The sequence below is a fragment of the Carettochelys insculpta genome, chromosome 16 (genome assembly GCF_033958435.1).
Source record: "Carettochelys insculpta isolate YL-2023 chromosome 16, ASM3395843v1, whole genome shotgun sequence".
Taxonomy (NCBI): domain Eukaryota; kingdom Metazoa; phylum Chordata; order Testudines; family Carettochelyidae; genus Carettochelys; species Carettochelys insculpta.
The window spans coordinates 18,493,778-18,520,385 of record NC_134152.1 but is presented as its reverse complement, the minus strand read 5'-3'; the positions used below and the strand labels follow the sequence as shown (position 1 = coordinate 18,520,385).

At 41.7% G+C, this 26,608-nt stretch overlaps 1 protein-coding gene across 2 annotated transcripts in view; it reads right to left on the bottom strand.

Moving 5' to 3' along the window:
- Positions 1 to 26,608, bottom strand: part of GSPT1 (G1 to S phase transition 1) — a 42,065-nt gene that overhangs the window by 6,132 nt on the left and 9,325 nt on the right. The window contains exons 2-11 of one of the 2 annotated variants that reach the window (XM_075010324.1): positions 15,978 to 16,025; positions 15,737 to 15,778; positions 14,573 to 14,797; positions 13,375 to 13,408; positions 10,351 to 10,428; positions 7,524 to 7,704; positions 6,909 to 7,063; positions 5,956 to 6,096; positions 5,049 to 5,142; positions 4,591 to 4,671 (exon numbers count right to left, since the gene is read on the bottom strand). In XM_075010324.1, coding sequence (XP_074866425.1) covers positions 4,591 to 4,671; positions 5,049 to 5,142; positions 5,956 to 6,096; positions 6,909 to 7,063; positions 7,524 to 7,704; positions 10,351 to 10,428; positions 13,375 to 13,408; positions 14,573 to 14,797; positions 15,737 to 15,778; positions 15,978 to 16,025 — 1,079 coding nt within the window. Of the gene's footprint in view, positions 1 to 4,590; positions 4,672 to 5,048; positions 5,143 to 5,955; positions 6,097 to 6,908; positions 7,064 to 7,523; positions 7,705 to 10,350; positions 10,429 to 13,374; positions 13,409 to 14,572; positions 14,801 to 15,736; positions 15,779 to 15,977; positions 16,026 to 26,608 lie in introns of both variants that reach the window. The other variant, XM_075010323.1, reaches the window with a different exon arrangement.

Sequence of the window (26,608 nt, the reverse complement as noted above, 5' to 3'; positions counted from 1 at the left end):
GCAATTAGTTTATTCAGTGCTGTGGTTAATTTCTTAGTCACCTATACCAGTAGAACAAATGCTGGTAATTTAAGCCCTAATACTGATGAGGTGCAACTGGTTCCCCATGCTCTAAATCAGTGGTTCTTAACCTTACTGCAGCCTGCACCCCTTTGGTTCTCACAATATGTTCTCATGCCCCTTATCAAAAATTGAGACTGGGGGGCCCATACACTTTTAAATCCATATTAAATATATGTTATTACTTATCACAAATAATAGTACAATAGGCATGCAAAAATATGCAAGTACTACCTAGAGATGTTGCAGAGTTTTGCTGTAGAAGTAAACTGCGACTGACACGCTAACAGCAGCTAACTGAACTGAAACAAAGCCACTGCGCTGCCACATCATTATCTGCACGTGTCAAGAATACCTCGCAATGTGGCAGTACATTGTATTTTTTGTTTGTGTATTATAGTAATTGTTAAAAAATGTATAATGCTAATAAATACATAGGCTTGATGAAACAAAGGAGGTGTACTTACATGCCTGTGCTTAATTTGCATTTTTGACGATTTATCTTCGAAAAAAATCTGGGATGTCTTGCACCCCCAAAAAGGGCATCACGCACCCCCAGGGGGGTGCATCCACCCCAGGTTAGGAACCACTGCTCTAAATTAAAGTGGGCTGGATATCAAAGAGAGTAGGGGTTCCTATGACATACAACTTTAGGAGGCAAAGTGACTGAAAATTTCTCTTAGGCTATGTCTAGTTGCAGGGTTTTGGCTGCAGACATTCACGTCAGAAGATATCTTATGACAAAACTTCTGTCAACAGAGTGGCCAGACAACCCAGCCACTCTCATGTCAAAACCACCACCTGGAACATCAACCAAGGTTGCCAGTCACCAGTTCTTTCTGGGAACTGGTGCCAGAGCCCTGCGGAAACGGGCGCTGAAAGGGACCCCCGCAGACAGCCATTCCCTGACCCTGCTGCCGGCTTGCCTACTCCTGCGAAGGACAGCAGAGCTCTCCAAGCGCCCGCTGTGCTTGCCTTGCCTTTGGGGTGGGGCAACATAGATGGTTCCTGGGTGCCATGCTGCAGAAGCTGCCACTGGGCTTGAGGTAGCCCCACGAGGACATGCTGCGTCCGGGGCTGAACTTTCCGTCAGCTGTCTTCCTGTTGCCCTGGGGTTCCCCAACTGCATCAGGACCATCAAGGGGACCCATATCCCGATTCATGCCCCAGAACATAGCATGGCCAAGTATGTCAATAGGAAGGGCTACTTCTCTGTGGTGCTGCCATGGACAGTGGGTGGGCTGGCCACAATATTCACATATTCCACAACTCCAGCCTGTGATGGAGGTGGGCACTTTCATTCCCCTGATGTGAGCTGACTGTAAGAGATGTGCAGATGCCTCTCTGCGTCGTAGGGAACACAGCCTACCCCCTCATACCTTAGCTGAAGCAGCCCTATAATGGCCAGCTGGACCCCAGCTGGAAACCATTAAATGAGTGCCAAAACTGCACCAGAATGCAGGCTGAGCGTGCCTTCAGCTGCCTCAAGGTACAATTCAGGTGCCTGCTAACCCCCTTCGACGTAGGAGCACGCAACATCCACCAGGTTGTGAGGGCTTGTTGTGCCCTGCACAACCTTGTAGAAGAGGAGGCTTCCTCCCAGCATGGGGGGCAGATGCTGGCTGTGAGGGGAGAGCCTATGAGCAGCTGCGCACCGCCAGGCCCATGAGGACAGGCTGCAAATCTGGCAAGCCCTGAGGGAGAGCTTCTTCCAAGGACCACAGTCACCCTCCCCCGGGCTCTCCTAGCCCTACCCATCTCCACCCTTCACCCCCTCCCTGCACAACAGTCCCTGCCACATGGGGTTTCCGTGGGAATGTGCTGACCACTGCACCACCCATCCCCTCCTTGACAGGCTAGTAGCCGGGGGGGGGGGGGGGGGGGGTGTTGTCCAGCCAGCCACAGAGGAGTCTCCTCATGGGTGGTGGGTGAGCTGGGAGCAGCCTAACCCTCCCTGTGCCCCACTCCCTCACCTGCAGCTCAGTGTGTTTTGTGTCAGGACAGTGCCCCTGTAACTAGCCTAATTCCAGGCATGGCAGGTGCTGGGAGGGCTCGCCCCTAGTGCCTGAGGCTTGTCCAGCTTCTGATGAGCCTGGCAGCCCCATGCCCTGGGGCTGTCCGCTGGGTCCGGGTGTCGCACACTACCCCTGCACGTGGTTCTATGTGCTGGGACTGCAGCGCAAGGTCCTGTCCAAGCTGGCTGAGTGACGCTCGCATCCTGCTCCATCTGCACCCACCTCTCACACCCTGGGGTGCATGACACACAGGGTACTCACCAGAGGGACAGTCTCTCAGCTCGGAGGACACCTGGGATATGGCCTGGTTACTGAGGACCAGGTCCAGCCCCAGGACAACGCTGCTGGCCTCAGAGCCCAACTCCTGTAGGGGTCGGGCCTGTGGCTCCTCCTCCTCCTCTGGACCTCCTGCTGTGCTGGGGGGGAGGGGGGCTCCCTGTAGTAAGGGCAAGAGCGTGGTCCCGCACCCGAGCATTCCAGGCCTGCACATACCTCTGCCACAACTCCTTGACTTTGGCCAGCACCTGTTCAAGGGTGAGGTAGGGGTGGCCCTGTTTAGCCAGAGCTGCAGCCATGTGGCTGTAGATTTCTGTGTTGCAATGCTCTTCATAGGGGTCTTGGAGGGTCTCCTCCTTGACCCAGAAATCCAGAAGGACCTCCATCTCTGGGACAGACCAGGATGAGGCCTGCCTCTTGGAGCCCTGGGGAGGGTCCTGGAAGCCCTGAGACTGCTCCTGTGAGGGCCTGTGGGGGTCTCATGGGGCCTGCGCCTCCGTCATGGTACTCCTGGGTGGGGCTTCTAGCATGCTGGAGAGAGCCATGCAGCATGCTGCTGCTCCAATGCTCAGCCTCCTGTCACCGGGTTCCCTGGGCTCCCAGCAGCTTAAGAAGGGCCAGAGGCAGAAACCATAGATCGCTGATTGCTGTGGACAGGCTGTCCTCTCTGGCACATGCGCAGGCTCCCAGAGGCCTTTTCTATCGACAGAAGCCCCTAGGAATGTCCAGACACGCATTTTGTTGACAGGTATCTCTCAGTGGTGGCGTTCTTCCTCATTGCAAGTGGGGTACAGCTGTTGACAAAAGCACTGCATTCTATTGACTTGCTGTCAACAGAACACACTTTGCAATCTGGATGCTTCGCGGGTTTTGTCAACAAAACAGCTATTTTCTCAACAAAGCCCTGCAATCTAGACATAGCCTAAGAATCTTAATTCAGGTACAGACAGACAGTGTCAAAAGGAAACATAGGCAACTTTCCAGACTTCTGGAATTACAGAATGTACTTTTAACCATACCACTGAATATTCACTCAGACAGTAGCAACACAAAAGCTAGCTCCTCTGTACTGTCAATTTTTAAATCTAATGTAAAAATATGCCCATTTTTTAACTTGCAGCTTCTAATTTTCCAGAACAGTCTGAGCAACTATAGGATAAAATTCAGAAGTAGGCCATGATATTTGCTAAGAACCAATGGTCCAAAATGGAGTCTGGTAAGCGCCCCGTGCCCCCCGCCCCCGGGCGCCCATCTGGGGAAGGCATCCCAGCTGATGTAAATAAGCCAGTAGGCAGCCACATTCCAAGAAGGGACCCTGCAGGGAGAGGAATTGGACTATAGTTAAGGGCAACTGACATGATTCTTTCACTACCTTCTGCTTTGATTCTGTAGAGATAATGCAAATGGTCATGTCCGTGTCAAGATGCCAGACAAGACATTGGTGTATTACAGACAAGCTGTCACTGCTTTACACATTGATGTTACCAACTGCACTCTTCAAAGGAGTTGTTTATGGAAAAAATGTTCTGTAAACTGTGCACGAAAATTGTAACTCCTAGATTATTCATTAATTCATCTGGACTGCTCACTGATTATGTTCATTTCCTTACTGACTGCTCCTATTCTTTCCTCTGCCTGTCAGCTCTCTACATAAACCACTCATAACTTAATGCCTGTCAGTGCAAAACACAACCAAGTTCAGAATCACTCCTCCAACTGGTTGTAATAAACCTTTGGTGCTTCACATACAGTATCCAGATTTTATTCCAAGAGCAAACAATGCATTTTGCATTTAAACACACACACACACCCCGGTTCTCTCACAGAACATATACCTCAACTTATAGCCTTAGAGTTTGTTCCATTCCCATTTGGAAATGGAAACTAACTCCCAGCAGAAAAAAGATTCAACTGGGCAAATGTATCTATTGCAAAGCAAACTATAGTGCAAAAAAGCCAAACTATTTGATGACCTAAGAATAAAACTGAGGAAATCAAAGACAATCAACCTCCAGAAAAAAAGTTAACTGCTAAACTCAGATATTAACCACCAATGTTTTCCTCCATAAATTCTATAGGTTTCCACTGTTTCAAAACATGGAATTTTTCATAGGCAATATGAAGTTGAATCCTGTTGATACCCTGCCAAACACGGAAGTTCTTATCAATTTACTTACTCTACCCAAACTGATTTATCCCAAGAAACATTGTCGACATGTAAAGTGAAAACTTGCCATACCTTGTTTGGCATCATCACAAGCTGCTGTCCTTTGCAAATAGAGCCTGATTCCAGCTTTCCCAAGACCACAGTGCCCATGTCCTTTGTAAAAAGGAGAAATTATTTAAAAGATTATTTTTGATAAAATATTGTTCTATTTTACTGTTTAGTTATAAAACTAACTCAAACATATCAATTGATATAGCTAGTAATACACTACTGCATCTGAAGTTACTATTTTTCCAAGGAGGAAAGCATCTCTGAAGCATGAAAGGGCCAGTACTATAGAACATACTAAAAAGCAAATGTTACCTTTTTCAGTCAGTCAATCTAACAGATCAAAAGGTAAGGGACACCATGCCCACCACATCATTTTAAAACAGAACTACAAGAATCCTTTAGAAATAAAGTCAGAATGGAATAAATGGGCCACCTCTTAGATTATAAAACCATTTTTCAATCCTAGTTTCAATTTGTACCTTATATTTATCCACAATTGGCAGCCTGATTGGTCCATCAACTGAACGGCTGAAGTTTGGCAAATTATCCAGATATGGAATAAATGGTAACCCACTAAAAGAGTAAAAATATTTAAACAAACATTTCACTTGGTTGAAAATTTAGCTGAACTGTATGGCTTATTCATAATTAGCTGAAATCCTTTTGTTGACTTAACACAACAAAGAAAAATTTTAACCTCTATGAAATCCTTAAAGTCATCCTGAACTTATGCAGCCCAGCATACATCAAAAATGGTGGAACAAAGTGGTTATACTTACAATCATGCCATTTAAGTTTAAAACCAAATTACAGGCATTTTTAGAACTGTTCCCTTGTCCAATGAGTGTCTTGCTAAATATGCTAAATCTGTTTCAAGAGTTTGAATGTGACAGGCTGGTTTTCAAAGCCATTTTCATTAACATGGTTTAATAGTCTTGAGAGTTATAACGGCAAACATAGCAGTAAATGGCTATGAGCTGTATCCACAGTCTTATTAGGGTTCTACACAGATTATTCACAAACTATTTTTCACCCTACTCCCACCCCCAACATGAAATCACAGAAAAGTTCCAGTGGCAGTACCATACTTTCCAAACCTCACAAGGCAAGGAAAATACTTTTATGATATGGTGTAAGTTTTAACTTAACATACAACAGTACTTTTTGTAGTGAATTTAACAATTCCCAAATGCTTATGCTTTAGTTCTTGATCATATTGTTTTCTATTCCCTTTCCAATGATAGCCTTCCCCTAGGTATATGCTAGCCACTAATCATATTGGACCTGTCTACAAGATACAAACCTATATTTCTTCCTATCTTTACTGTACTGCTGTCTAGCAATCTACTATTACTATTTCTCTAACATGTTGACAAAGATACTTACATATACCAAGGACAGAAATCTGACTGCTCTTTAAGATTTGCTCCAGTCAGTCCTGAGCAGGGCATAAAATGAATATCTTTTTTGGGATTGAAGCCAACTTTCTTCAAAAATGGCACCAGCTTCTCTTTACATTCTTCATATCTATTAAAAATTGCAATGCAGCTCAATCATATTACACCAAAACATTCTAGTAAAGTTCTCTATTTGAAATCTATTGCAATAAAAAGAAATCTCACTGATTAGATCCATATTCTGTATTTCATCTTTAAGTGACTTGTCAGTCAATTTGTCAATGCAGTTACTTAAGCACTGTATGCTTAAAGCCCCTCCCCTAACCCAGAGAAGCTTAGGTGTAAGAAAAGAAAGCTTAAAATAAAACTACTGAGTTGGGAGAGGAATAGCTCAGTTGTTTGAGCACTGGCCTGTTAAACCCAGGTTTGTGAGCTCAGTCCTTGAGGGGGCCATTTAGGGATCTGCAGCAAATAGATTTTTAAAAAAAGGAATGGTGTTTGGTCCTGCCAAGAGGGAAGAGGACTGAACTCAATGACCTCCCAAGGTCCCTTCCAGTTCTATGAGATGTGTATCTCCATTTTTTTTTTTTTAAGTCAATGGAGTTATTAAAATTATGTCTGAAGTAGATGAGAGTCTGGCAACTTGCATTAACTGTGCACACAGAGTGAGAGAGAGAAAATTCCTCAACAAATTTTCAAGCATTTCAAGTTTTCTTAAGTTTAAACTGATGTTAGACACAGATGCACAACAGATGGCTAAAATACATAACTGCTTACTTTGCCTGTGAATGGTTTGCGGATTATGGCTATAGTCTCAAGCCTACCAGCCTAGCTGGACACTACTTTTGCAAAGTCTAGCGCTAGCTGAAAACTAGTGTAGCATGTAGTTCAGATTTAGTTACTTACATAAAAATATTAAAAATGTACTTCTTAGAAACTCACCTTTCATTACTCCAGTTTACAGTTGGATCATCCATTTTATTAATAAGAACTATTAAATGTTTTACACCTGCTGTTTTTGCTAACATGGCATGTTCTCTTGTTTGTCCCCCTTTTTCAAATCCAGTTTCAAACTCTCCTTTTCTTGCAGAAATAACCTATTTTTTTTGTTTACAAAAAAGCATATTAATTAAAAAACTAAGTATTAGAATTATTCTTAGCTCTGCAAATAAATCAAAGAACAATGCATAATTTACAGCCTTAAATGCAACCGGACAATAAATGCTGAATACATACATAACACCATAATCTAATTCTTAAAATCTTTCAACAGTGGAGAAATTAGAAAAAGAGTCAGTGTTTATCAGAACTGAATTATGTACAAATATTAGAGAGGTAGCCAAGTTAGTCTTTGCCCACGAAAGCTTATGCTCCAAAATATCTGTTAGTCTAAAAGGCAACACAGGACTTCTTGTTACGATACAAATATTACTAAGACTGCTACATTAAGATTTGAAAATGTCAGACACAACTGACAAGATGAGTCATACACGTAGTCCTGAGCTAACTTTTTGTAGCAGTGCCATTACATTTAGATGTCAAACTTGTTTTTCTTACCAACACAGCCAGATCAGCTTGAGAAGCACCTCCAATCATATTTGGAACAAAACTCTTATGCCCAGGGGCATCTAGGATTGTGAAGTGTTTCTTCTCTGTTTCAAAATAGGCACGGCCCACTTCTACTGTTTTACCTTTGTCTCGTTCTTCTTGGTTTGTGTCTAAGGCCCAAGACAGGTACCTGCAAAAATATGTAATTCTAGTTCTGCATTAATATTTACTATGTTAATATTTGGGTTTTCTTAAAGAATGTTTTGCATATGTAGTGTTTTAAACTACCCTGAGCAACACCAAAAACTTCATAACTATTTTAAAGATTGTGGCAGAAGTTAGGTTTCATACAGACAGGACACCCTCGTAGTGCTAAATCATTACTGCTACAATACACATACAACATTAAACCAATTACGCTTCAGTTATGTCTACGATACTGTCATTCAAAATTCTACTTGCATGACTTAATTCTCCCCAAATTAGGTTTTGAGCACATGCACATTTCATGCTTCTCTTCAACTCAGAGAATTACTATTTGAAGGAACTCCAACAGATTACTGGTTAACTTGATAATGGAAGAAAATTTTCAATGTATTCTGCCTTCTAGGCACAGATAACAAAACTAGTTTTGCCCTGGCACATACCAACGTTTCTAGAGATGTGCACTTTGCTAAATTTTAAAAAAGTTACTTGTCAAATAAATATGACCTTTAAAATGGCATCAAAATAATTACACAAAGTTTGACATTTCTAATGCTGACAGCTACAGTTACATTAGCGAGTTTGGCTGACGAAACCCAGGTTGTCAGTATGTCAGAAAAATGCATTGTCAGTGTGTCAGCAAATCTCAGCACTTTTGCTGGTAGCGCTCTGCCTCTTAGCCACAAGGTGTAACACTGCTGTCGACAGACTCTGTTGACAAAAGAGCTGTGTGGACACTCTGGGGGCCTTCTCTCGACACAGAGAACAATGGGCATCCCTGTCTGCTGTGCTTCTGGGTGCCTGTTTTGTTGAGAGCGCGGACAGCAGTCTAGCTGCTCTGTCAGAGAGGAGCGCTGCTGCCATGGGGATCTCTGGACTGGAACCCAGAGTAGAGTGCACTTTCCCCTAACCCTCCCCAATCCACCATGGTGACAGTCAGAGGGGAGACAGGCTCCTATTAGGACAGAAGGCTAAACTGTTCTTATTAAACTCAAGGGGGCATCAGAGACTATGGAAGTTCTCCCACAAACTCCAGTCCTAGCCTATGATGAAAGTGGCTCAGTAGACTGGGACCCTTGCCTCTTTGGAGGCAGAGACTATGCTGAGGGTCACAGTGAGCTTCTGAGATGAGCATAATTTGCTAGGAAGCATGGGACCCACCAAAGCAAGGCCAGAGCCACATCAAATCTAGTACACATTGTTCTGTTTTACTCAGCAACGCAGAGTGTCCAGTATTTATGGAGGCACTCAGACAAGCCTGTCCTAGCAGCTCATGACAGACTAACTTCAATCATGACTAAAGAAGATGAAGACACCATCTCATATGTTGAGCCACATAAGTAACTTCAGCTATATATGGACCATCTTTGGATCAGACTGGAGATCCAGTTAACAAATAGAACTGTTTGGAATCACTCATGTAAGAGAAAAAGCCCTCTAATTCATAGTGTAGTAGGCCCTACAGATTTTGATTTCTTAGTTGGAGTCAAAGTCAAATCTCAAGAAAGCGAGTCAAAGAACTCCAGTGTGAACCAAGGAAAAATGGCCACTAAGAGAACCATGCAGAAGCTCATAAACTTCAACTGTTGAGACCACAGAGATGGGATGACAGGTTTTACTCCTTCCCTGGACTTGGGGGTTCTCATAAAAAGGAAGAACCTCTTCTGTAATTTTCAGAGTGCCCACAACCTGGACCAGCTGAAGAAGAATTTACACATAAGAGTCCCAGGAAAGAAACGGGACAAGCCTGATAGATACTAAAATTGAATATATACCTCTCAATTTTCAAGACTGTTAATGTGTGGCATGTCAATGAAACATCTTATCACTGACAATCTACATTTCACATTTCAGTTCACATAATGCTATAGGTATAAGCAAGTTTTAAATTTAAAATAATGTTCCCTAATTGTGTGGCTCAAAGCATTTCTGAAACAGGATAGGGATGAGGGAGAAGGCATCTGACCCCTCTTTAGATACTTATAGGGAAGGGCAGGAAGATACAGGGGTCCAGTCCAATTGCTGTCTGGGGAGGGTTTCCTTCTTTTATTATCCCTACCAGTCAGTTATTGTGCAACACCACAGATGTTTGTAGTTTTCTGTACACAACAGGGGTTTCCTACCTTTTCCTTTCAGAGGACCGCTCCACATGTCAAAGCATCTGTGGCTCACCTGTGCTATAACAAACTTTTTTATATGCAAAGTCTGGGCAAGTATTAGCCTAGCAAGTAGGGCAACTGCCGAGGATCCCATGTCAAAGGGGATCACAAGAAGTTAAGTTGTTTAAACTTTTGATTCAGCTCTGGATGGCAAGTCTTAGGGCCCAGAGCTTCATCCGATATGGTGGGGGCTTGGGCTTTCTGCCCTAGACTCCAGGAAGTCTAATGCCAGTCCTGCTTGGCTGACCCCACAAAACCTGCTTGCGACCTATGGACCCGGGTTGAGAACCACTACTGTACGATATGGAAGCAAAATCTGTTCCAGAGCCAGAATGCAGTTCATACTGTGGCACAGAAAGCCCTGGTTGGAAAAATTCTGCCAAACCAAGAGGAACCCAACATTTCAAAAATCCAATCCCAACAGAGGATCTTCAAAAAAAGAGTCATGTTATAATCCTAAGTAAGATCCATACCAGGTTTCTCTGTTTTTTTCTTTCGCTTCTCTTTCATATTTCTCAAGTGTTCTTTTGTCAACCATTCCTGTCAAGTACCTGGAGTGTGCAGGGAGGAAAGACATTTACTTTAATTACATGACAGTTAAATTTGTATTCTAATGGAGTATCTGATTATTCTGTAGATGTTGGGTATGGTCTGAACAGGGTAACAATGGAATTTCTGTTCTCCAAAGAGCAAGCTCATAATTTAAAAAGTAAGGCATAGCTATCTATTAAGAAAGTGAAGAGCTAACAAGGTAGGAGACTGCCTTCTATATAAGCTTCACTCTTCAAAAAGTACACAAATGACACACTTAAGAACAAGTAACACATTGTACACAGCATTTAAAAATGCTTCGATAAATTTTACAATGGCAAACAAATCTAATATATTAATTTCACACACAGGACCGCCCAAGAAACTGTCTTAATTTTGAAATGTCTTAACCAAGCAAATATTGTTTTTCTGGATTGTTTTAAAACAACTGTTTAAAGGAAAATATATGCACACACAGGGGCATCCAAAGTTAGAATGAACAGCTACAGAACATTGGTTTACTCAAAACTTCAAATTTATTTGTTAATCCTAAAATAAATAAATCAAGACAATAAAACAATGTATAAGACACTCAAAACATAAAAGAAAAGAGAAGAGGTATCAGCAACTAAAAGCATTATATTCTAAACCAAACCCAGATAATAGTTAACAGCATCACTACCCACAGAACTATAAAATGGTAATACAAAGAAGAAACTTTGTCATATGATAAATATACAAAAAAGAAAAATGCTAAATTCTGGTGAAGGTTGACTATGTATACTTCTAATCAGTGTCCTCTTAAACTGAGGAAAAGGAAAACTGCCATTTTCCCACAGACCCGTTAAACTTGTTAAGCCATTTAGATGCCTATCATTATTAGTATTATACGAAGAGTATCTAATATATTTGGTATGTTGCTTTTCCTTAAAGCTTCAGTTTGGTCTTGTAACGGTAAGAGTGGGTCTATTTAGTTTAAAAGGAAAATAGCAAAGTAGGGAAATTATAGGTGCATTCAAAATAATTAATGGCTGATGAGAAGGTACAACAGGCACTACACTAAACCCCCGATTTAGCAGACCCAGAGTCAGTGGATTTTGGGAACAACAGATGACCACCAGCACTGCCCCACCCGTGTTCCCAAAGTCCGCTGAATCGACCAGTCCCCCCACCATCAACAGCCCCCCGCCCCATGCTTCCCCACCAAGAAAATACATAAATGCTGGCAACCCCCTGGAGTCGCTGCAGCTGGGGCTCCCAGAGCAGCTGCAGGAGCTGTGCTGCAGCTGGAGCCACTGCAGCTGGGGCTGCTGCTGCGGCTGCAAAAGCCACACTGCTGCTGCAGGACCAGCTGTGTCTGGGGCCATTGTGCCAAGCTTGCAGGACTTGTGGCTCCTACTGCAGCTTCAGAGGCCATGCCATGGCTGGAGCCACCACCGGGGCTGTAGGAGCCATGGCTGCAGGAGCTGCCATGCACTCCTACCATCTGGGATGGGATGCATATACGAGCAGAAGGCACTTCTATACACACCCCACAGATGGTGGGAGGAGTGCGTGGTGGATCTGGCTGCAGTGGGGACTCCAGCTGCAGTGGCTTCTCCAGCCCCGGCAGTGGCCAAGGACCCGAGGAGGCTCCAGCAAGGTGGCTCCAGCAGCTCTTGAGTCACCCATTTTACAAACGGGGGGGGTGGGGGGGGTGCTTGTGCTATACAAATACAAGTAAACCCTCACATTTAATGGACTTTTGGCATTAACGGACACTCCCCCACCCATTAGTCTGCTGGTTTACTGCATTCACTTCTTCCTCACTATAAAGAGAGATTTTCAAGAAAATTAAAAGGCATTAAAAATAAAAACACAGCAAAATTAACTTATGCAACAGACAAGTATCTTCATTGAATTTTAAAAATTTAACACCTAACTGGATGACTGTTTCCAGTACATTAGATATTAAAGTATATTCTTTTGGCTTAAGAGCCTCTTGATGCACAATAAAAGCCAACTTCTAAAAGTCTGGCCTTACAAAGAAGCTTCTTCTACAAGAAAGTTATTCCAGATTTGCTCAGGTCATGTTTAATTTATATAAAGAAAAAGATAATTTATAATCTGGCATGATATAACATCTGTATCTGGATAACAACATATGAATGGTAGTGCTGATATCAGGGGCTAAGCATATTCAAATTAAAAAAGTTTGAAAAAAATCTCATGAAGGACAAAATTGAAAAATATGATTCAATCTGAATAGCACCTTCAAAGAACATCTCCCAGAAAAAAGCGGAATGAGATATTCTAGAGACACTTTTTGTTATTTAGCAAAACATGCATTTGTACAGTTCTGCTTCTGTTAAGTAAATGACACTCCACTGGCAGTAAGACTGGGGCACCAAATCTAACAAATCAAAAGACAATGACTTACTAAATTAATAGAGGCTGAAACTCTCTTGCCTGGTACCCTCAGGACCTAAGCAGTCCTGGACCAGGGATTTGTTGGACCAGCGGAGGTAATTCTGCCCTCCTGCAGGCATTCCAGCCTCTGCGCCTGGGCTGCCCACCAGCAGCTGTTGCCGGACCCCTGCAGGGTCCTCAGCCATGGCTCAGCTGCACCTGCTGGCTCCTAGCCCCAGCCAACCACCCCTCAGCCCCAGCTGTGGCTTCTGCCTGGCCAAGGCCTTCTGCCCATCCACCAGCTCCCAGCGCCAGCTTCCGGGGGCCATGGCTTCCTGCCTAGCCTCAGTTTTCTGTCCAGCCCCAGCCACTGGCTCCTGCTAGACCACAGATGTTTCTGGATGAGAGAATTATGGATTTTGGAGTTTCAAACTGTGGAGGTATTTCTTTAAAAAAAACAAAAACAACCTATGCTCACTGAAATCAGCCAGACTATCTACTTCCACATAAGCGTTGTAATTCACAATATTGAAGATTGTAACAGTTTAAAGCAATCTTACGTTTAAAACATTACGTACATTATTTGTCCTCCAATAGTTGATTTGCCAGCATCTAACATACAAAAGAAAGATACTTTAAGTCGTTAGTTTTAAATACTAGAAAGAAAAGAAATTAAGTTAGATCCAAATTACATGACAACATAGCATTTTAGAGTATTTAGTATAGTAGAATATATTTCCTGGTAATTTGTCCTGTTTAATTTTAAACTGTCCCAGGCAATGGAGCTTCTACCACTTCTACTTAAAGATTATTCTGCAGGTTAAGATTTCTTTGTCAATAAATTAGAGTTAGTCTGTATCTTCCCCCATCATCCTTCATAATTCTTCACTTTTGGTTCTTTTTGGTCTAAAAACACAGATTGGGACAGTGGCCTGTAAGAGCTTCTCTATTAACTTCTGGTCAACTCTGCCATATTTGTTGCTTTGTGATGAACGATCCATATTGCTTTGGTTGAGAAGCACCAATATTTAGGTATAGTTTTGCCAAAAATGGATTAAAAGAAAAGATTTTTTGGCAAAGGTTTTTGGGTAGTCTTCACTTAAATTACCAAGCCAACAAAAAAATGCCAAGACCCTAAATATGGATATTATTTTATCCAAGAGAACATGGGCTTTCTGTACCCTTTTCTTAGATGTTACTTCTCTATTTTAAAAGCAGTAGCGTTACTAGAGTAAGAGACTAGCATTACCACAAAGCAGGATTAAATTCTGGCTAGAAAAAAGAACCCAGAAACTACACTACATATTTAACACCTGCCATTCAGTGAGCCAAAAGACAAGCCCTTATCATTCTAAAAGGATTCTAGTCATAAAACGAGACAGCAGCATTTGTGTAAAAAAGAAAATGTTATATCACAGATATCAACTTTTATATTTTGCATACTTTAATATAATACTATAAGAGCTATCAATGCTTATTCATCTATGATGGGGTTATTTATGAAACGTAATTATTCAAGACAAGTAAAGCCTCTGCCCCAAGGACTGAAATCTTCAGCCAAAACAGTATATAACCTAGTTTATTAGATTCCAAAGACATATTGCTGATATTTGTCAATCATATTCAAAATTCTTCTAAATTCTAGTAACCTGCTAACCTAGGAAAGAAGAGCAAAAGTCACACTCTAGATTAAAGGGCACAGTTATACAAGAATGTATCATACACGCCACCGGAAATTTCTATCCCTTACCCTGCAATAGTTTATCTGTAACTTACCTACATGCCCAATGAATACTACATTTACATGTTCTTTTTTAGGAGCACCTGGTGGTGCTACTACAGATTTAGGTTTTGGTATTTCCTCCTCTTCCTCCATCATTTCCTGGGCACCTTCCTCAGAATGCCCTGCATCTTCTGATGGGCCACCTCCTAGCTCTGCTTCAAAGGTTTCTTCTTTGTGGTCCCATGATTCTTCAGGGGACATTTCTGTCTCTCCATTTTCTACTAGAAGTTAATGGAACAAAGTAATTCAAATAAATTAAGACTAACTCAGAAAAGCTAGCCAATATTTTGCTCCAATAACTCATTAAAATATTTTTTTATTTTTAAAATCAAGATGCAACTTTTCCGCTTTTCAGATACTCAGTTTGTGGATGCCTTGCTATACAAAAGCAGATCTTGTCTACTTTGTTTGAAACAGATACTACTGCTAACTTGGCTGTGGATATCAGAAAATTATGACTGCCAGAGATTTAATAATCTATTTTAACTAAGCTGCATTTTTTCACAGGGGGAAGAAAACCTGAAAAAATTTAAAATAGTAGAACGGTTAACTACAAACTAATACTTGTACAGATTGAACCTCTCTGGCCCCACACCCTCAGAACCTGCCCAGTGCCAAACAAAAGACTTTGTCAGACCACAGGAGGTCAATAATGTCTAGCAACATTACCAGCACTTGCACTGCTTCCTGAATCCATAGAAGATGACATTTAGAGTTAAGTTACAGCTAAATAACAGCACAGAACACTGAGAGCCAGGACTAGTGGCTGTCAAATGTTATGGGACCAAGGGAAACTTAGTCACACCCATGATAAATGGTTGCCTGGCTAACTAAAATCATACCAGATTACGGATGCTGTTGAACGAGAGAGTGGTTCAACCTGTATTCAAAACAGCACTGCAGACAATTTGAGCAGGAAAATGGGAAGTTGCTACAAAAGTTAGAACAATATTGTCTTTTTACATTCAACATCTTCATGTTAAACAAAATTCTATCCTACTCATAGGGAGCACATCATAGCATAATATATTGCAATCTGAAATGAACACATTCAAGAAAGGAAGTTTAAAAAAATGCAGAATATTCTTAATTCGTGTTCAATTTCACTATTAAATCAACCCGCATGATATTAGAAACTGTTTATAGCAATGTCTTACCAACAGGTTCTGAGACTTCCATACTAACAGCAACATTTGAGCCTAGACAAAAAAAGAGACATTACATGTATTTGTCTAATGTGAAGCCAACAATTAAAAAAAAAAAAACCAACCAACCAACTCTGGAGTACCACCATGAACACTATAATAAAGATGTTTTCTGAAATTACTAAAAATATTTATTTTTCTTACTCATATTTAGTGGAGTCATAAAAGACTTTCAAACATGAAAACCCAGTACCTTCAGAAGATGCTGTTTGCTCGTCTTGAGAAGACTCTGCAGGTGCTCCTTTAAAAAACAAAAAACACTTTTTAAAACAAGAATCAGTTGTAATTTATTTCAAGATAATCCCATAAAGCACAGGCTTTTTTCAAATTTATCATGGAAACAAAAAGTCAGAGCTAACGAAAAAAACCCTCCCTCCTCTTTTCTTCAAGAGGACACTAAATACAACCTTCTAGTATGGAAAAAGTTCCACTACAGGTGGCATATTATGTTTTGAGAACTAAAGTTACATTAGACAGTTTGAGGGGGTAAATTTCCCTCGCTCCCCTGCCATATCTAAAAAATACCAAAGCAAATTTAGAGGAAGCAATTTTTACGTATGTGCCTTTTACGTCACTATTCTTCTTGTGTATTCAGGCTGTTTTAGGTATTTGGGTTTTGCTAAGGGATTAAGACACTGACATGTAACTCCACTATTTACAATACTCTTTTGTTTGTAATGTCTTTCTATTATATAGAAAAAGTTATGTATAATTCATCTTGTATAATTTTTATTGTGCCCATCACCCCAGTAATCCCGATGGCTAAACTTCACAACAAATCAAATAAGAACGTGAAAGAGTGTAAAGAACAGGAGAGAACTTGTTTGAACAAAAGTCCGCCATACTTATCAAACATAAGAATAAAGACAAGCAACTAGCAAATTCATTTTTTAAACCTAATAAACTTCTTTCTAATGTCTTTTCCATATTGAAGAGCTGAACCATTTGTAATTGGATCAGATTAAGCACAATGATTTATTGCATCCACACCTTTCACTTGTTTAAGATATTTTCCCTAACGTTTGCATCTAGGCTCTTATGCCATTTGAGTTACAAGTACAGTCTAGCCTACAAACCTCAGCAGCATTCCAAAAATATACATTCTAGGAGATTTCACAGGGCTGCCAGTGGCCTCAAGTCAACTCAACTGAACATTCCATGTTACTATTTTCAGTGGTCTACCGCCCATAAATTTGGGTCAGGTTGAGTTTTAATTAATCCAACCTACACAGGTAGTCCATTCCAAGCAGTTATTAAACCATTTCACGCTTTCATCATTTTTACATGAGTACAGGTGTTCTGGGGAATTTAAACAGCTTTTTTTTTTTTGGGTAAACCAGACCTGAAGGGTCTCTGTGAAAGTGACATGAACAACTTTTCATGCTCTCAAAAACAGCATCTCCATCCACATTGTTGATTTACCTTTGGCTAGTCCCTTACCAACACTGAACCCTTTAGTTGTTGTCCTCAGCTCTCCTCTCTCCACACTTTGCATGAAGCCTGGACTCCTGTACTACTGTAGTTATTTTAACTATAGGTCACAAAAAAAAAAAACAGTGGAAACAAATGGGGCCCTCAGCCACTTGGCTCTAGTTCTGCCTCACATTCTGTGCAGGCTGTTAAAGACTGGAGCATTGCAGGAGAAACTGGCAGAACACTGGACTACCAGGCTCGCAGAAAAAATGGTGCGGACGTAGGTCAGGTATAACAGTGGCTGTGTCTACACTAGCAAGTTCTTTCAAGAGATTTTTCGAAAGAAGAGGGCCCTTTTGAAAGCGCCCATGGAGCGTCTGCACACAAAAAGCGTTCTTTCTAAAGAAAAATCAAAAGAACGTGATATGCCTTTCAAAAATCACTCTTCCTTTCCTGTTTCAGCTTCTTTTGAAAGAAAATGTGCAGATGCTCTGCAGGGCCCTTCTTTCAAAAGAACAATCCTCATATTCAATCCCTGGCCCATTCTCTCAAAAGAGTGTGGGCTGCATGGATGCTCTCTTTTGAAAGAGCAGATCACTCTTTGGATCTGCTTTTGTCTCTGTGCACACGCTCCTTTGAAAGAAGTCCTTCCAGAAGAGATCTTCCGGAATAGCTTCTTTCAAAGGATCTCTGTAGTGTAGACGTGGCGACTGGGTTGACCTGCAGTGACAGAAAAAGCAAAAAATACACAAAAGGAGCTTGTTCAGGACTGCAAACCAAGACCAATGCAGTGTGAGCAGTAATCTTCAGGGGTTGTTACTCCAGGAATTTTGGGTGTGGGCCACATTTTTCTGCTGAATTAACGGAGGGGGCGTGGGGTCTGGGACAGAGTTTGGATGTAGGAGAGAGCTTGGGCCTAAGAAGGGTGCTCTGACCTGGGGCAGGGTATTGGAGCAAGGTGCAGGCATTTGCTTAGGAAAGTAAAATCCCATGTAAATAATTAACTGGTTAAAGATTAAGCTTCACCAGTTAACCAGGATGGGGGGCAGGCACAGTCAGGGAGGCTGCTCCAGCCCAGATGGGATGCAATGTCCCAGGTTGCAGTGGACAAGGGCTGCTCTGCCCAGGCTGGAATGCCTCTGCCCGCAGTACAACCCAGGTTGCTGTAAATCAGTGCTGCCTAGGCCAGGTTGGAGCAGAGGTTAAAGGACCCCCTGTCTGCAGCAGAGGCAGGCAGGTGGAGTTCTCCATCTCCCACTGGTCAACTGTAACTGGTCAGCCTCATCCATTTAGGGTGACACTCACCAATTAGCAGTTTACATCCCCACTTCAGTTCTGGGCCAGATGCACTTATCACCTGCAGCTGCTGGCCAGCAGCAGAGGGGGCCACTCCCACAGGCAGGCTGCTTGCAAGCCATGGGGGCCCCACACTGCTCAAAGTGACCAGCTGCTGCTGCTAGCAAGTGTATCTCTGCATACCCACCTCTTGGGGAGAGAGAAAGGGAAGGAGGTCTCCATGTGCTGTCTGTGTCCACAAGTGCCACCCCTGAAGCTTCCATTGGCCAGTTTCCGGCAAATGGGAGCTGTAAGGATGGTGCTGGGGCTAGGGGCAGCACTGGAGATATGATACTCCCTGCCCCCAAAGGCAGAGACACTTGCTAGCAGCAACCAGTTGCTTCCAGGAGCGGCTTGGCCAGGGCCACAGCAGGCAGGCACCTCTTGAATGCCCTACTGCACCACAGAACTGTCAGTGATTTGGAGGATCATGGTGGGCTTGAGGAAATGTATGATGGGCCAGATCTTGACCACCCCTGCATTACACAAAATAGAGGCTCATTCTAGGAATCCTTGAATCCCAAGAAGTAATTCTTGCAGCAATAATACTTTGTGATTATAGTACAATTCATCAGAATAGTGGCCCTGAATCTCCTCTGTGAAAGTGGTTAAGACTCCTATTTTACAGATAGCAAACCAAAATAGAAAAATTGCTTTATTCACCTAACACTGAGTAGTAAATGGCATAGCTGGAACTGGAGCCTAAATTCAACTCCAAACCCATTTTCCTAGATTACATGACTTCCCAAATTTTAGTTGGCAACTTAATAATGCATTCTCTGTAGTCAAGGTTGAAAAATCATTTCCATTACAATCCTATTTGCACATGCTTGCGATATTTTAAGACATGCATTGCTTATGCTAAGTTTTTCCACAGGTCTCTTTGCTGTAAATGCAAAATCTAATACATATTTTACTTTCACTGGACTTGAAATAAAAATGTAAGTGGGGTAAAAATTTGCCTAGTTTAACTGAATACCCTTAAGTTGGTTTGTTTTTCCCTCTCAACTGCATGCACAGCAGTGCTCAGAGCTGCTTGAGATTCTCAAAAAAACGCTTCTCGTAGGAACAAAAATTCATCTACATCAAAATTATTACAGTGATATTTTAGAACAGCCAATATCTCAATGATTAGGGCACTAATTTGGGATGTGGGAGACCCAAATTCAAGTTCCTTTCCTGTCACATCACAAATGCAGAAAACTGCCCTACTTGCCAGGCTGTTGGTTATTTTGGTGTCTAATTTTTTCCTGCGGAAGAAAAAATCCAAATGTGTCGTCTCCAGTCATTATGCAGAATAGTAACTTGTTTGAAATCTCAGAACTCTTTGCAGGATGAGAAAAAGCTATTTTCTGTTCAGTTTCTCTCATCAAAAGAAGCTTGCTGAAGCTCTGCACTACATTTTCTAAAATGAGTCTAAGGACAACAAAGTGACTTTTCCACAGTGAACTGAAATATTGAAAATAGGAAGCAGCACAGAAGGAAGAAAGGATTCTGGGTTGATCTGGTAGGAGCAGCACTGCTACTTTAATGAACTACTATTAAAGGTAGCATAATAAAGTTAGACTTGACACCTATAAGACAGTAGGAAAAGGCAGGTATATTAGCCTTTAATGGTGAGGGCCCCTTTCCTTTCACAGACACCTGAGTCAATAAAGTCTATTTGGGAAAAAGCTGGCAATCAGAAAGCAGCATAATAAGCAACCCCCCAGGATGGCAGGGTAAGACATCTCCTTTGTTTTGCTTGAGAGGGTTCTGTGTCTACTCAAAGACCCATCTTGTAAATACTGAAAAAACAAACCAGGTAACAGAATTAAAAGCCTCTGGAGTAAGACAGTCCATTCCAGGTCCCCACTGCTGAGGCAGTGAAAGATGGACTTTGCCACAACAGTATTGGTAAAATTAGATATGAAAGTACCATACCATATGGCGACAGCAAAAGAGCTAGTGCTACTTTGAGCTGAATCCACAAAAGTAGTTCTCAGAGTTAGGAGATGGATTTACACATTTTAGTATGACTGCAGCTGGATGAGCAGTTTGGGGCACTTCAGTACTAAGGAGATGAAGGCAAACTGGAGGACCCATCTTACAATAAAAGACAATTATCTTAATATGCACAGTTCTACTAGAGCAGAAAAGGGATAACACAAACACCTGCAAGTGCATAAAAAGGTGAACACCAACATAATTTAGCATGGTAGAAGATATAATTAAGAATGAAAGAAGCTGAAAATGATCTACTCTACAAAGAAAAAAGAATAGGGTTTGCATATATTATTTTGTGATGTAAACACCATACAGAAAACAGCTCATTTTTTAGAAATGAACATTCCACCTGTCCTGGAAGATTATGATACTAGTAAGTTTGAACATACATATACATATCTCATAGAAATGGAAGGGACCTTGAGAAGTCATTGAGTCCAGTCCCCTGCACTCCCAGCAGTGCCTCTCACCATCCCTGACAGTTTTTTTTTTTTAAATTACCTTGCTCCAGAGGCTTGAAAGGCCCCCTCAAGGATTGAATGCATAACCCTGCGTTTACAAGGCTAATGCTGTAGCAACCTCCCCATGGGCTGCCAAATATACAGAAAAGCAAAATGATTGAGGAGAAAAGTTTGACAGACTTCCAGTATGTGCTCTGTGTAAATACAAAGAGGTCTACTAAAGAAAACACATTGTTAAGACAGACATCTAAGAAGGAACTGGGTAACTCAAGGAATTAACAGTGGAGTGCAGAATATCTCACCAAGTCAATTGTTATGCTTTACAAAAACACCATAAATATTGGCATTTCCTCTGATGTGCTCCAAACAATTCTGAAGACTAGCTGTGGCAGACCGTGGCTCTATGTGGGGTTGCAGTATGAAAAAGTTGAAGCCTATACTGACCCATTTGGAGGCATGTTCAGGGCAGGTTAATTAATCGCAGATGAAGTTCAGACTTCAATCAGCTACAGAGAAGATCACAAGAACACCACAGCACCTCTGAAGGTAACATGAAGAAAAGCGAAAACGAGAAAGGCCCAAAAAGATCTTACCTGTACTATGTGCTTTTTTTGTGTTCTCTAACAATACTCTTGCAAATATTTAAGGTTTCTATTACTACCTTGAGCCACAAACTGTCTAGATAAATAAGGGTTTACACTTTCTTATAATACCTTACAAATGCAGTCTTTAGTAGATCAAATGTGCCATCTGCTATCATTTAAAGTAAGGAATATGACAATTCCCCCACCCTTACAAATTCTGCTTCAAAATTCTAGCTCTTCATTATCTGTACAAGTCACTCTGGTAAGTTAGAGTCTTCACAATCCAAGTGTCATCTGTTTACTCAGAAATTCAATTTTGACTGAATGGCAATCTTAATTCACACCCAGTGTCACAGAAGATCAGATAAAAACCCTGCAAAATTTTGCACTACCACATAGTTCAACATAATTTGGTATTATGCACCATCTTTCATATTCCACCCATTCTCAAAACATATTACAGTAGATATTAAACATACTGGTAACAAAGAGATTGAAGAATGTGGCAGCAACTAAACAGTCTGTACGGTCTTCCTAAAAATTAGAGATTTGGAACATTGTTTAGGGTAACTTATCACCCCTCAAACTTTACAAGAACAGACACAGGACCTTCAATTACAAGGCTGAAGAATCAGTAAGGCTATAGTGTATTGCAGTATACTGTTTGCATTAGATAACAGCTCAGTTTCTAGCATGACCTGTGCTCCAGCTAAGATTAAGTGTGCTCAAACTCAGCCTCTATAAAACTGCATTACAAAGTAGAAGATCATGCAACCTAGCACTTTAAAGTACTATTCTAGAGTACCAAATAACTGCAAGAATGCAGTACACGGCCTATATAATCCACACCGGGCTTGTAGGAATGAGGAGAGTGGCAGACGGAGGGCAGACGGGAATTGAACAAGGCAGCCTGGTTCTTGGTTCCCAGCTCCCTGCTGCTTGCTCATGGCTGGCCAGTTTCCCGGTTCCCGCCAGTGCAGGGCAGCCAGGAACCAGGTTGCTCCTCAGGGGACCCAGGAAACTGACCAGCAGCAGGGAGCTGGCAGCTGGTTCCAGGCTCCCCTCCCCTTGCAAAGCCAGGAAACTGACCAGGGCAACAGCCTTGGTTAGCTTCCTGGCTCCAGCCAGGGGAGGGGAGCTGGGAACTAGGGACAGCCTGGCTCCCTCCTCTCCACTCCTTGGAGCCAGGAAACTGACCAGGGCTGCTGCCCTGGTCAGTTCATCCTCTCAGCAAGCAGAGGGGAGCCAGGAGACAGGCTGCCGCCTGGATCCCAGCTCCCTGCCATTCCCAGGACTGGGAAACTGCACCTGTCGGGGCAACAGGCAAGAGTTTGGCTGCTGCCCATGACAGAAGCCATTTCCATGTACCTGTCAGAGACAGCAACCTGACTCTCACTGCCACCCATGACAGTAGCAGGGCCCCATTCCCCAGGACTCCTAGCCCCTTCTGGCCCAGGGATCAAGAGGCTGATTTTGGTCCCAAAGTCGACATCACTAGACTAGTCACACTCAGTTCCAAACGCCCTCCCCTTTCACAGCCTCTGTAGATTCTCATTGTACATCTGTGCTGCCTTTGCACAAAGCATATAACTAAGAGAGCAAACCTGACCTGTTTTTGGTTACTTTCCCTCTGATGCATCAGCAGCAGCACAAACACCATAAATTTCTTCACAACAATTCCTGAAATAGTGAGGGATGAGGAAATGCAAGATGCCAATTCTGAATATGAACTGAGTAACCTTAGGAATCCATCACTGCCCAATGCTTCTCATCTGACTATCTGATTTTACTACCGTATTTATACAATAACCATGTGGTCTCAGTAGTTTACCTTTCCTTTAAAAAAGGAGAAGAAAAAAAAGAAAAAAGAAATTAAATGTCTACCTTTCAAGTATAAAGCAAGAGAATAGCCAACCATAAAAACAGAGAGACTCAGTTAATACAGTAAAAAACAGTATGCACTAATTAAGGAGAGTAGATAGTAGAGCGGTTCTAAGTATTTCACATGATCAATATTTAAAATTATAGAGAAAGAAAAACATTCTCAGGGAGTTTCAGAAATGAACTTCAGCTTAATAAAGCTATCTTTAAAATCTCAGACTTGTGCCATAAATGATTTAGCCAAAGCCTTGTTGCTCTCCTCCTCAAATCCTCTGTCTTCCACTTTCCCATAGGAAAGGAAACATTCTCCCCTCACGATAACAAACAAGGTAAAAATCTCAGTGGAAAAAAAAGCAGTTGTAGTTATGCGAGTTGGTAGGATGAGGAAAAACCATAGGCTTCCAGCATCATTAACTTTTACCTATCAATATGTGGGAAAACAACAAACTACCATGCCTTCGCTAGCATTTTACCTCATGTTAGTTACCTTCCATTAGCTATTTTGTGGCAAACCCCCCTTTTTTACAGTTAAGTATCTTACCTGTTTAACTAAAACCTACATGTTTCTATACAGGTAGACCTTCTAAAAGCCTGTGGATTCACCACCACCACTATATACCCCAAGAGATCACCTTAAAATAAAAAACTCAAGTTCAATCAGTAACATTCTTGCCTTTCAGAGAGAAGACTTAAGGCTACGTCTAGATTGAAGATATCTGTTGGCAAAAGGTATGCAAACAGTGCAATGCATTTGCATACATCCTGCAGACAGTTCCGTCAGGAGAGGCTTTCCTGACATTTGGCCCATCTACATGGGGCCAAACGTAAGAAAAACTTCCTCTGCCGACTTGGCCCTTCTTCCTCATGGAATGAGGATGACTGGGATACCGTCAGAAGGCTCCCAACGCATCAGACTTCTGTTGGAAGACCTTGGGGCACCCAATAGAAGCCTGCAATTTAGACAGAATTAAAGAAAATAAATAAGCAGCATGCAACACCTTAAAGACTAACAAAACAATTTATTAGATGGATAAGCTTTAGTGTGGCAGACACACTTCTTTAGATCAGGAGATATGTCATTTCTAGTATTGCACTGATGGTTTTATAACACAGAGATGCGAAAAGAAAAGAAAAGAAAAGAAATCAAAGCTGACAAATCAGATACACAGGACTGAAAGAGGAGGTGGGGCGAGGCAGGGGGAAGGGAATGAAATACTGTAAGTGTCCTGCCTGAGATCACTGTGAATATCAAAGAGTGGGAAGCTGTCTTTAATGCGTGAGGTACTTGCTATCTCTATTAAGGCCAAGCCTCAAGGTATGGAATTTGAGCAAAACCGCAGTTCACACATTTCCCTTTGACTGCATGTTTGTTTGTTTTGTTAGAATACAGACTAACAGTCACCTGTTACTAGACAGAACTAAAGACAGTAACTGTTCCACCCTCCAAATAAGACATCTCCTAATCCATCAGGTACATGAGACAGATTTAACATTCAATGGGAATTAAGCCAGCATCAGACTCAGTCTTAACACAGAACTAACTTTGAGATTGCCAAATGTCCCGACTATTACAAAGACTATAATATGATCTACATTTATTTGCTGGCATTTTATTACCTGTACTTAACTCCTTGCTTTACACAGATAACTGGGGAACCCAGAGTATGGAGACACTGTAAAACTGAAAATGATATGTTAGAATTACTAAAGCTTGACCAACTGCATTTTGATGCAGGCATAAAGGCCCACTTAAATATTTCAAGTAATAAGCAACATCAATCATTCAATTAGATCAGAGAAATAAAACTCGTCATCTTAACCTCTTCCATTTGGCAACGCTTGTGTACAGTGAATTTCACTATTTCACCTTATAAGCACCTTCCTCCTGTACCAAAATATCGATACAACACATTAGGGAAAAAATGCTACAACTAGAAAAATGGAAGTGTAAAAACCAAAATAGAAAAGGGAAGTACCTAAAACCATTTTTCACTTTGTTTTTTAAAACTAGACTTGAAGTTGCAAGAGTTCCATTAAGAAGCCAAGCTTGAAAATGCTAGCCTAAAAATCAATTGAACTTAAAGTATCACCTAATTTAAGACTCCATTCTGTGCTAATTTAACATATTTTTACTCCACAAAGATGAACTGTTCACAAGTAACATGAAAGATTTGTCTTCACATGACCAACTAAGAGGGCATCACAGATACTGAAAGCCACGTATATCACATCATTGCATCTCCTACAACTGGAAGGGACCTGGGGAGGTCATCTAGTCCAGTCCCCTGCCTTCTTAGCAGGAACAAGCACCACCCCTGACACCTATTTGCCCCAACCCTTAAGTGGCCTCCTCAAGAACTAAACTCAACTCTAGGTATAGTAGGCCACTGCTCAAACCACTGAGCTATCCCACCGCCCTAGGCTCTATGAAGTAGATCAAAATTTGTGTAATCAATTGTGTGTTTGAACTACAGCTAATAGGTGGTATTTAAGGGCACACATTAACAAACAGTCATTTAATTATTTAAGCACTGAACTGTTGATCTAGGGCAAACAATTTGTCTAAAATGTAGAGGTATTAATCTACAAATCTGAGGAGTGGGGGTTAAGTTGAACACAGAATGGCAGTGACAATGCATGTAATTTTGAAGAGACACTTAAGGAGTAAATAGCCTAATATTCATGTAAGTTATACAAAGCTGGAAAACCAAGACATATGTGAGACTAAACTATTTTTGAGACAGTGGTACCAGAGATAATTTACCACCTTATTTCCAAAATGGTGACCTTTGACAGAAGACAAAAGTTGTTTTCTTTGAAACATCTGGTTGAGAATGGTTCATGGATGACCAAAGAGCTACCTGGCTGAGGGCGGTCAACCCAAACAAGACAATTAGCAGTCAGAGGTTATGGAAACCAAAAACGTGGAACTTAGATCAGTTTCCTTAACTGTGAGAAGATAGTCTCCATCTGTTCCTAGATAACCATCTCCAAAGAGTGCTCAAGTGACAACTAGGGCATGTAGAGAACTAAGCATCCTAAAGGGCAGTGATAATTTTCCACAGTTGTCTGCAAAAACATTACTGTTAAACCTATTTGTTGAGTCCTTGCTAAACACATCGGCTATGGTTACACTGACCCAAACTCCTGGCAGCAGTATGCAA